The sequence below is a fragment of the Gambusia affinis genome, linkage group LG14 (assembly GCF_019740435.1).
Source record: "Gambusia affinis linkage group LG14, SWU_Gaff_1.0, whole genome shotgun sequence".
Taxonomy (NCBI): Eukaryota; Metazoa; Chordata; class Actinopteri; order Cyprinodontiformes; family Poeciliidae; genus Gambusia; species Gambusia affinis.
Window position 1 is genome coordinate 14457876 of NC_057881.1, and position 12179 is coordinate 14470054.

Consider the following 12179-nt stretch of genomic DNA (forward strand, 5'->3'; position numbering starts at 1 on the left):
TCTGGACGTTTAGCCGGACGCACGAGTGAAACCTGACAGATCAGTTATTCCACTTTATCACAACTTAACTTCTTCCAAAATTGAAAGCGAAAATAGATACTGCTGCGTTGAAGTACCACTATCAAAACAAATGAAACAATCTAATTTTCTCATCATTTTTTTTTCCAGCTGTGTTAACTAAACGTAGTTCTGATGTGAGAACGTGAACCATGACATAGCGGCTGGTTGTGTGGCCAGCCATTACGTCACGCCATTTGTTCCCGTCTCAGAGAGAGAGATATGAAAGGTATTTATTGCGCTGCATCCTGACCAGCAGTAAGAGCCTTCATGTCTCGTGTAGTACTTAGGTTTTGACAGGGATTCACATACACACTGAGCTCACTCACCCTCTCTTCCAGACATGCCCATTCAGCTTCAGTGCATCTCCAGCTCTGCAAAGAGAGCCGTGACCCTGTTTCCAGGCCAGACTGGTTGCCATAGCAAAGCTTTCCTCTGAATATTATGGGCCATCCCTTTTGCCCGACTTGGAGCTGGGAGAGAGTGTGTGTGTGTGTGTGTGTATTTGCCTGCATTTGCATGCATTTGATGAGATCTTTTTCTCTAAGCTGTTCTAGAAATAGAGTAGTCTGTCTGTCTTTTATTTAAAGACTCATGTCTGTCTTGCTCTTTTTTTGTCCCATATTACGTCTCTTCCATATAGTTTGGTTAGCGATGCACAAATTAGCCAATGTCCAGCAGGTTTTATACCGCTTTTATTGAATCCTGCATCAATTAAACAATGGTTTTACTATCTGCATAAAGTGGAATTGTGACAGCTTTCTCAAATACGACCATAAGCTCGATTCCAAATAAACAGTAGAGATGTCCAACGTTTTAATGCAGCGTTAGATCATCAATTCATTTATTACAACAGTAAATAATCCTTTGGCAGCATTTTGTCATTATAATAGAAGCAGAGGCGATGCTACATGGTGTGTGTGTGTGTGTGTGTGTGTGTGTGTGTGTGTGTGTGTGTGTGTGTGTGTGTGTGTGTGTGTGTGTGTGTGTGTGTGTGTGTGTGTGTGTGTGTGTGTGTGTGTGTGTGTGTGTGAGAGAGTGAGAGTGTCACCTTCCATAGCTCTGCAGTTAAACAGAGTTTTATTATTTCAAAACAAATCCAAAATAAGTTGTTTTACATGTCTCTAGTATTCCTAAGTGTGACGATGATTTCCAAACTTAGCATTGCTAGCTGTAAACGCCAGTCTGTGTGTTTCCTGCAGGTTTAGTAAATCCTTACATTAACAGAGATTTCCGCACAGTAACTCCTCAAGTGGAAGATCCCATGAAGCAGTTTGACTTTTTAGAGGAGTAAAACAGAGTAACTTCTCTGTGAAATGTTTAGCTTCCTGTCACTTCCTACCTTGGAACTCCTTGCTTGAGAAACGGCTGATGTTCCTCGGTAGAAAACAGTTTTCTTTTTACAAGCTTCGTATGACGTTTGTGTTGTTTCTGACTGTATTTTAAGCACCTCATTAACCTAAACAGCTGAGGTTTTATCCTGCAGGAATGATTTCCACACTAATGGTAGGTGTTGCTAGTGTGCTTTTATTTTAAATTTTTTTTTTCTGTAGTGCGTCCAGTGATCAAAAAGAGCACTGAATTGTATTTTCCAACTGGATTTCTCGTTTCCCAGTGCGCCTTCAAATTAAATACTCTCAGTTTCACCAAAACTCCTGGTGTCATCAGTAGAACAAAAGTGCCAATTTAAAGATGTGCATATTGTTTAGTTAACGTATCGAATGTACATATTTTGCCTTTGTTTTGCCTCTGTCTTCATCTTTTGAATAATGAATAAATGTTTGCTGCAGATGAGCAGAAATTGCCTAAGCAGATTTATTTTAATAATGCATATAACTGCTGCTGTGTTTTGTAATTAAGCAGTTGACTGTAAATCTCTACAGAATCAAAATATTTTTTCCATACTATTGTTATTCCCATATGAGGGTTATTTTCTCTCCCCTCTTTTGAAGCTGCTCACTGTCGCATGGTCTTGAACTGGAGTTTGTGAGATCCTTGTATTCCTGCAGATTACATCAGACCAGCACTGCCACAGACTGTAAGTGTAGTGAGTGTTTTTCCCCCCTGAAGATGTCTGTACTTTTTTAAAACGTAGTACTACAGCTGATGTAATTTGCAGTTCCTCGGCTGGTAAGATGGATCCAGGCTGGTTGTCTCCTTTTTTTCTTAATGGTTGTGCAAGATTTGACCTGTTGTGTGGGACGTCTTTATATACAACATGTTTATTTAATATTTGAAGTGGATATTCTTTATCATTATAATACGCGCCGATGTTCTCCCTCCAAAATGAAACCTTACCTCGCTTGTACTCGAGTTGAATTACTAAAGATGTTGAATTAACCTTTGATTACGTGGCATAAATTTAACTCCTCTTTACATCAACACACAATTTCCCAGGCAATAATTGCAGGGCCTTTAAACCGACACAATTCGCCTTGGGAACAGCATCCGTGCTGCCCCCTGGTGGTCAGAACATTTATAAAAAAAAATTTGCTCATGCAGATCTTTAAATGCGTCTTTCATCAGCTTTTTCTCTTTTTGCATGGATTTCCCATTTCTTTCTGTCAGCTTGTAACAGATATCCTAATGAAAGATTGAAGTCCTCTTCTCCTCTTTCTTTTTTTCCTGTCATCCATCAGCTTATTTTTGGTTGTTTTATTGGATTTGCAGTTTTAGAAGAACTGGCGTTTGCAGACTTGGTGTGCACGCGTGCTGAAATGAATTTGGGAATATTGTCAAATCAAAGCATTTTAAGCAATCTTTTTTTTCCTCTCCCTTATTCCTGTCTTTGACTGCTCTCCTGAAACGGAAAGAGGAGGGAATCTCGGCCTGGAGTTTCCATGGCAACCATGTCTAGTGCATGGGGAGCTGTTATCCCTGTTTGTGGGTGTGTGTGTGTGTGTTGGCGTGTGCAGACCTGCTTTATTGTCAGTGTCTCATCATTATTGCTGATTCTCGGGATCCAGAATAAAATTTTGGTTTGGTGAATTGTCATAAAGTTTGTGAATCAACAATTAGACTAATGACGTGTGTTCGTTTGGTCTCTTCTCTGTTGTCTTTGTTCTGCCCTTTACTCTGACACATGTACTCCCCCGGGGTCTGACGAGACAAAAGCAAAGGATGGTAACCCTGTGATAACCAGTGATTCACAATCAACAACCCAAATATTACTGCATATTGTCAGTTATGACCCTACAGTTTTGTGGGAAAACTCTACATTTTACTGTTTTAAAATCAACTTAAAAAGAAAAGGAGTATTTGACATATGAGTTAAAGTGACAGAAAATTGACAGTTTTTGTTCATTTGAAACAAGCAGGCATATCTTTTATTGCAGCTACAATTTGTTGGAGTCCAGTTGACTTCTTTACTTGCATAATTTTAAAATAGTTCTTCTTTCTTCTCAGAAGTAACCATAGTGGTTTAATACTCTAAGAAAATAGTCTCCCTGTGTGTATGTGAAGTTTAAAGTAGTCAAATAAAACTTCACAGATGTTGTATTATGAAAAGCCGCTGTTTTTAACTTTATGGCTAACTGAATAAAAGAAGAAAAAAAAAAGAGCGGTAAATCAAGTCAGGATGGTGAGACAGCGAGACGATTGAGGTCTTTGATGGGCGTGGTCCTACCATCCTAATCATCACCTCTTTTGATGATTGCCTGCCCACCTTTTGTTTTTAGTTTTTATGAGAGTTTAGATATAAAAGTGTGTGTGTTTTTTTTTTTTTGTCTTTCTCTCTAACATTTTTTGCTCAAACAATGACTGTGTTGTTAATAAGTGGACGCGCAGCAGAGGGTGGGGGCGGCAGTGAGAGGCTGCGATGTCGGGGATAATGAGTTCAGGTTAGGCGGTCTGGCATGAACACACCAAGCAGCCCCGTTAATATTCCTGGGTCGTCTGATTTTGTGTGTGTCTCCCTTTTTCTCTCCCTCTGTCTCTCTCTCTCCCTCCCTCCCACCACAAACCGAGAGGCCTGCCTCCGCACTGGCTGGAGCACCATGATGTCACCTCTCATCTGATTGGCCGCCAGGCTGCCGAGGGAAGGAGGAGAGAGGCTGAGGAAAAGGGAGAGGGAGGGATGGAGAGGAGAGAGAAATGAAGGAAAATGCCGGCACTTGTCTGGGTGGAGGGGGACTTTTTTTCTCTTTTTTTTTGTTTTTTTTTAATCTTGGTTTTGGAGCCTCAGCGTTAGCCTTCACCATGAAGTGTGTGTGAGGAGCGTGTGTGTGTGTGTCTGATTTGGGGGTACGGCTTGGAGAAGAAAGGAGACCCCAGCACACCACGCCCTCCTAGAAGCATGAGACGACTTATCTGCCAGCGGATCTGTGACTGTGAGTGCTGGGATGGACTTGGCCGTGTGTGTGGATGCTAACCCAAGGCAGACCGAGTGTTTGTACCTGTCTTTACTTTTGCTTTGAAACACACAATAGAGCCTTGGTTTGACAGTCGGGCTCCTGTTTACATTCACGCTGGCGTCTCTTTGATGGAGAAAATCTCTGGTTGTTTGTAGATGAGCCGACGTGTGTGTCAACGTGTAGGGTGGTGGCTTTAGCGCATTTCTCCGTTGCTGGTTGTCAAAGCAACCAGAGCTCGACTGCATTCCCGGGCCAACAGTTTGATCTCCACAGTGGACGTTTGTGTGTGTGTGTGTGTGTGTTTTTATGTGCGTCCACATGTTATTCTGCACATCGTTGTTGCAGACAGGTCTCGGGTTTCAGTCCAAGATCCCTGCCTTGCTTTATTTCTGCTAGCATTCACAAAAAAGGATCTTCCCCCAGAAGAGGTCTGTCACTCACTGGTTGAATAGTTTGATACCTGGAGCCAATGGCTTTTTTTTTTCTTCTTCTTCCCAGCAAGTGGAGTGGTTATAATTAGTATCGATTCAGTCATTCCTGAATGAACTGTCCGAAAGCTACAGCCAGTGACTCGTTTTTGATTAGAATTTGTTGCACTATTTTCAGCTGGAATCTTGCAGAACAGCTGTATTCTCCTCAATATAGTTTAATTTATTCTTATTTCAGACAAGATCCCTATTGTACCAATAGGGCAAAATAAAAATAAATTAAAGGTTAAACTGTGTGTAATACATGTAAAATGCAGCTATTTGAAAAACGCCTTGCGTCACTTGCCTTACTCAAGAAAATGACTTGGCATTTATAAAGTTTCCCTTCTGTAATTCGGAAGCTTAAGAAAGATTTCCACTGCATCCTGAAAACCCAACTGGAGTTTTGCTCTTCCGTTTCATCTTATTGCCTTTATGTTTCTCTCTTTTTTTTTTTTTTTTTCCTTTGGAGGATTTTGGGACGTGTCGTGACGCTTCTTTCCGTCTTCCCTTTTACAGATCGTAGTTTCGACGATGACGACAGCGTGGACGGGCGCTCCTCTTCAGCTCAGGCTGCTTTCAAGATTCCCAAAGTTCCCAAGAAACCTGCAGAGTCCTCTGCTGCACGCCGGCCCAGCGCCACCAGCAGCAAGCTAGGTATTTTATATATGTCTACTCTCACACACCAAACGCAAAATGAGCAAAAGCGCGATGATGATTTATTTATATTTATTTAATCTGAGTTTACCACTGTGCTGGTTTCTACTTCAGCATGATTCTGTGTTTCTCCAATGAGTAAATGTATTGTAACGTCCTCATTGTGTTTAAGGTTGAGCCTGTCTGGCTTCAGTTCTTAAACGTTACTGTTACATATAACTAATAAAGATGGCTTTTATTTTCGAAATAATTTTTTTTTATTAGCAAAAGTAAGTTTATTCCATCAAGTTAATTAAAAAAAAAAGAAACGCTTTCTTCTCCAGAGTTTGCATACAAAATGATGTAATGTCCTGTTTTTCTCTTCAATATGATGATTATGGCTTCCAGCTAATGGAAACTTCAAACTGGATTGTTACATGAGGCCAATTAAAAGTAATTTCAATACTTAAATCTCATAATATGACTTCTGCAATCATGCTGACTTGATATTCCCTCTCAGACAATTAACACGTTTACTAACAAAGGTGTTGTAACCTAGCATGTTGGTGGAAAGTTATGTGTAATAGAAAAAGTTTCATAAACCCTGTATTTAAAGACCAACCTGTAGAATATATCTAGACAATTAAAATGAACTGAAATATGAAAAGAAAAGGCTTATTATATTTTTTTTCACGTGGATAAAAACATGAAAATGATGGTTTTCAAATTTGAATTGGTGCTCTGTCAGGACATTGGCTTGCATGTGATTCTCTTTACTCTGTCTGCATGGAAATGAAGGCACGCCCACACCCTCTAATTTGCCCAAATGTCACAATAGTTGCACAGATCAGAGTGCAAATAACCGCTGGTATTTGTATATTGCCATGCAGAAATAGGAAGATTTGTATAGTGTTATTCTTAGTCATGTCATGCAGCGTAATGTTTGCTCCCTGTTTGTATCCTCTACTGTCCTGTCATGATTGATTTGCCTCCTTCCCTGAGAAAATCCTGTTTCCAGCTGGTCTCACTGTTTTCATGATTGGATCATCTTGACATTTTTTGAACTCTTGTTTCTGTCTTCATTTCTCCAGTTAGGAGTTGTAGGATGTGTGGCCAACAAGCCACTCAGGCCCTGGAGCATCCTGATTGGCATACTCATTACCGCTGGTAGCCCATTAAAGCACAGTCAGCTACTTCTGACTTATGGGTTTCAGCAGACCTCTAGAGAATTATTATCAGGGCTTTATTCACTCTCTGTTTGACTTTCATTTTATTTATTTATTTTATTTTAGATGGACTGACTGTCTCCCATCCATTTTCTTTCCAGTGTCTAAGGAAAGTACTGGAGCAGTTGATGAAGAAGATTTCATCAGAGCTTTCACAGATGTCCCTACTGTTCAGGTACAATACGCCCAGAAGCTAAAACATGGACGTTTCTAAACGTTTATCCACTTTAGCAGCTCATTAGTAGGGATTAAATAATATTCCTCCCTCTGCTTTTGCTTCCAGATCTACTCCGCACGGGACCTTGAGGACAACCTTAATAAGATCCGTGAGATCTGCTCTGACGACAAACACGACTGGGACCAGAGATGCATCGCTGTGTGTAGATTCCCCCTTCTGTTGTCTTTGAATTATGCTGCTTAACGTTACATCCCGTCCTTGTTCTTAAACACATTTCGGTTGTTTTTGCAGCTGAAGAAAATCCGGTCCCTGCTGGTTGCGGGCGCAGCCAGCTACGACTGTTTTTACCAGCACCTGCGGTTGTTAGACGGAGCCTTCAAGCTGTCTGCTAAAGATCTGCGCTCACAAGTGGTCCGAGAGGCATGCATCACTGTGGCGTGAGTGTTGGTCACATATTCAATGTTTTGTCCTCTACAGTCCGTCCATCCATCTTTTATTAGTCCGTCCTTAACCTTTTGTTTTCCTTTGCTTTCTGACTTTCTATTCTCCCTACTTAAAAACTGACCTCTGTACAAATTTCTGCCGCGAATTTAGACAAAATTGTTACCATTTCAAATTGAAAATGTACTAAAACAACTGAAAAATCTGTAGAAATTGATTCTGGAAGTGTATAAAAAGTGAAAAATGTGTGTGAGCACTAATTGTTTATAGTTACAAATGTCCAGATCAAACTGAGAAAAGAATCAGAATCACTTTATTGCGACTAAACACGTCCACAGACTAGGAAATTGCTTTGGTGTAAGGGTGAAAATATGACAAAAAAAAACTTAAATTAAAAATAAACCAAGTGAAGTTGGGTTCTTCAGATCAGCTGGTAGATCAGCTGTAACTGTTTTTGCACATCCAATGTGTGAAATTAGCTGAAAGCTGTGCTGAACTCCGCTGTTCTGGCTCAATGTTAAAGGGTTAAAAGTATTTTATGTTAAACTACGTCTAACCTTTGTCTCTCTTTTTCTTATTTAGCCATCTCTCGTCAGCCCTGGGTAATAAGTTTGACCATGGAGCCGAAGCCATCGTCCCCGTTCTGTTCAACCTCATTCCTAACTGCGCTAAAGTCATGGCCACCTCTGGCGTCTGCGCCATCCGCATCATTATACGGGTGAGTATTTCCCTGCTTGGTCGTAAGAGTTTCTGGTATTTAGGTCAGATCTTTCGTTTCATATCCTTTGTTTCTGCAGCACACCCACGTCCCGCGCCTCATCCCTCTGATAACCAGCAACTGCACGTCCAAGTCTGTGGCCGTGAGAAGGTAAAGCAAACAAATGAGTTGCATTGATGCCGAGAGTACGCTAAGAGAAAAGCTTTGCGTGGAGCTGATGACCTCACAATTGAGCTACAACTGTAGGGTTATGAGGATGATGATGTTTTTTCTGTTTTGTTTTGTTTTTGTTGTGCTTGGACAGTAAAATAAATGTCTAATTTCCAGGCGCTGTTATGTTTTCCTGGATCATCTTCTACAGGAATGGCAGACCCACTCTCTAGAAAAGTGAGGACATTAAAACTATTCACTGTTTCTGTCCTAAAAGCAAAACAAACTGAGCTTTTAGTTCTCTTCTGCAACCACTTTGGCAGATGATGTGATTAAAAATTTACAACTAGAAACGTTTCCCCAGCGTTTTTATGTCATGTACCTTATGAAACAACGAAAATGGGAATACTAACTATAAATTGTGCCAACTATAAGTCTGTCATCATGGCTGCAATGTGTCAAAACCACTGAGCTATTGCTGAGACTTTTCTGTGACTCGGTAGATGCAGTGTGATGTGGTTTCCTGTAAAAGTTGCACAGAATTACAAATTCAGTGTTGAACTGCTCAGCAAATAAAACCTGAAAATGGTTTTGTGTATGTATATTTTTCCAGTCCCTTTTCTCTGAATAGCCTAAATAAAATCTTTTAAGTAACAAAATTAGTAAATGGATTTCACCCCTATTGACCAAGACACTTAAAATGGTTCAACGCACCTTTTTGAAGTGTGTTGAACTTAAAAAAGGTCAAATTATTCAGTTGCTTGAAACGATTAGATTTTTTTTCATTTCTGCAAAAACCGTTTAACTTGAAGAATGCTTTTGTTACCAGGCAAAAACATACCAAATTCTTTCTCACAAACTATGTCTGCAGTGTTCCTACAATTTCCAGTTTGGGGGACTAGATCAGAACGGTTTAGTCTGAAATGCAGAAAGAGAGCTACTAGATTTACGCTCACGTTCTTTCAAATGCAGACATGTTGTTTCTCACTTACCACTCCTTCTGTTTGTTTTTTTTATGGCTTTTCTTCTTCTTTTTTTTTTTTTGCCCCAGACACACTGCAGTTCTGGTGGAAAGCATCAAAAAGGGAATTCGAGATGCCGACTCGGAGGCCAGAGTGGAGGCCCGCAAGTAAGCTACCCGGATACAGAGGCTTTCCAGAAAACTCCATTACCATCACTCTGCCTCTCCATTGTTTATCCTTCTCTTCCCATCTATTTTTCTTTACTCTCTTCTGTTCTTTGGTGTTTTTCTGCCTCCTCACCCGACTTTTGTCTCTTGAAGGGCCTACTGGGGCCTGAGGAACCACTTCCCCGGTGAAGCCGACGCTCTTTACAACTCCTTGGAGTCGTCGTACCAGAGGACGCTGCAGTCGTGTCTGAAGAGCTCCGGCAGCGTGGCCTCGCTTCCCCAGAGCGACCGCTCCTCATCTTCCTCCCAAGAGAGCCTTAAGTAATGAATGTTGAGAGCTGCTCGCCTGTTACTTACTTTAGAGCTCTTAGTTTGCTGAATCTCCGCAGTCGAGCATTTGCGCTAAAGTAATTTTGGAGGAAAGGGATTTATCCGGTTTCTGATCTTTCAGCCAACATTACAGAAAGTCTCCCTGTTAATCTGCTCCCTGCTCAGGAGAGTTTTTCTGTCTCGTGAATATGTGAATGAATTTAAAAGGGCATCCCATTACATTAAAAAAAAACCCCAAAACAAAACATATTATTGTCATCATCTACCTCTGGTTGTAAAACCACATAGAGCATCTCCTGTCCAACAGTACTATTTAACTTTAGACTTAAGATGATTTACCTCACTAATTCAATTAGAGAACTAAATGTTTTATATATTCAGCTCTGGAAAAAATGAAGAGCCCGCTGCACCGAACCCCATTGGAAACCTCATAGTTATTCCACCAAATGACTTCTGAGTTAAAACATTAGTGTTGTTGTTTCTAAATGAATATGAACTTGTTTTCTTTGCGTTATTTGAGGTCTGAAAGCGCTGCATCTTCTTCCCATTTTCTGCAAATAAATGTTACATTTTTGCTGAGAACGTAGGAGACATGTTAGTAGTTCATAGAATAAAGAATAATCTTCATTTTACTCAAACATTTATCTATGAAGAGTAAAATCAGAGAAACTGATCATTTTAGGTGGTCTCTTAATTTTTTCCAGATCTGTATATAATCATGTTTATTATGATAGTTGCGACATTCTTACTAATTAAACCCACACATTTCAGTAAAATAAAACTATCACGGTCAACCAGTCAAAAGACTTTTAACTCAAATGTTTGTTCATGCGCTGTACAGCAAGTGCACTTAATGCTCGGTTGGGGCTCCTTTTGCACGAATTACTGCCTCAGTGCAGTGTAGCATGGAGACTGTGAGCCTTGCTTGACTTGATATCAGTCTTCAGAACATCTGCAATGTTTGATCCTATCCTTCTGACAATATCCCATGAAGAATCTATAGGATTAAGGTCAGGTGAACTTGCTGGCCAGTCAGTAACAGGGATGATCATCACAGGTGTTGTTGGTGCTTTTAGGAGTGTGGTCAGTTTCTGAGGCCTGCTGGAAAATGTTGTCAGCATCAGGATATAGCTTGTCCAGTCCTTTTATCGTGGGCTCAGACAAGAAACGTCTGATGTTGTCCCTGGTGCAGAAGTTGCTTAACACAAAGACTGACACAGTCATGTGTTGTGACTCTTAAGGCATTGACTCCAGCAGCAGCTTGGACCTTGTGAATCTCCCCCAAACTGTTGACTCTGCTTTTCTTTCACCATCTCACAAAGGCTGTGATTATCCATGTTCTACCAGAATTTTATCATTCCGCTCAACTTTCTGTTAAAATGTTTAAATTTGGCAACAAAAAAAGTAATCTTTTGTAGCTTTATTTCTTTTCTTATTTAGACCAGAACACAACATTTCTCTGTTTAAAAACTCCTTTCATTGGTTGCATAAAATATTCTAGTTTGTACTAATGTTCTCTCAATAGGTGTAAATTTGCGATAATAATGAAGAGAAATGTTTCTGTGTAAATTAAATACGCATGTAGGCTTTTTGTTTTTTGTTGTTTTACATTTACAAACCACTTAAAGTAACTTTTTGATGATATACTAAATCTAGATGCTCAGAAGGTTCTCCAGATGGTGTTCAGGATATTTTACAGTTTAATTTAGAATGATGGGGAACAAAACTTGATTCCGCGCCGTCTGATCGGAGGCGATGTGAACTCTGACAGGTTGTTACACTGGTTCCATGAGCGTTTGTGTCATGACCCAGTTTTCTCCCTCTTTTATCAGCCGTCCTCTGACTTCCAAGTGGTCAGCCGCTCCGGGGAGAGGTGAGTCAAGCGCACCCACACAGAGCTGCAGATAACACACACACACACACACACTCACACCCTCCTTCAACACGTAATCTGAAGTTCAGCTCACACACACGGAGAGAGGCAGATGTAGTTTCCTTCAAAATCTTTTCCCATCATTCCCATTTACATCATCTGAACAGTCACCATGTGACCTCATGTGATTTGTATTCTTACACATACACATGTTGGTGTATGGATGTTTTCTGTGTTGTGTAGTACAGTGCCTGCATGTGTTTGTGATGTTGTTTTTTTTGTGTGTGTGTGTGTGTGTGTTTTTTTTTCCTGTATGTCCCGTCACCTTCCATCCTTCTTTCCCATCGTCACACCTGCCCTGCTCCTGCTGTCCCATCAGTCCCTGCTGGTTCAAGGGGCGGGGCTTCCTCAGTCTCCCTGCAGCGTTCCCGCAGCGACGTGGATGTGAACGCAGCAGCAGTTGCTAAATACCGGCACGTCGGACAAACCAGGGGAGCGAACCGCCTTCCCCCCGGCTCCTACTCCTCTCTGGGTAAGAGCCCTGACAGGCAAGTTAGGTCAGACAGAGCAGGCCGTCGGTCAGCAGGAAACAAGACGGCCGGCCTTCTAAAGAGTCGTCTCA

At 40.9% G+C, this 12179-nt stretch overlaps 1 protein-coding gene across 42 annotated transcripts in view; it reads left to right on the forward strand.

The window, feature by feature from the left end:
* Positions 1-12179, forward strand: part of clasp2 (cytoplasmic linker associated protein 2) — a 58467-nt gene that overhangs the window by 21171 nt on the left and 25117 nt on the right. For 41 of the 42 annotated variants that reach the window (XM_044138588.1, XM_044138597.1, XM_044138599.1 and 38 more), the window contains 11 exons: positions 5396-5533; positions 6840-6913; positions 7022-7114; positions 7208-7353; positions 7940-8075; positions 8155-8225; positions 8403-8462; positions 9277-9354; positions 9508-9675; positions 11517-11557; positions 11937-12089. In XM_044138588.1, the coding sequence (XP_043994523.1) occupies positions 5396-5533; positions 6840-6913; positions 7022-7114; positions 7208-7353; positions 7940-8075; positions 8155-8225; positions 8403-8462; positions 9277-9354; positions 9508-9675; positions 11517-11557; positions 11937-12089 (1158 nt within the window). The remainder of the gene's footprint in view (positions 1-5395; positions 5534-6839; positions 6914-7021; positions 7115-7207; positions 7354-7939; positions 8076-8154; positions 8226-8402; positions 8463-9276; positions 9355-9507; positions 9676-11516; positions 11558-11936; positions 12090-12179) is intronic. The other variant, XM_044138608.1, reaches the window with a different exon arrangement.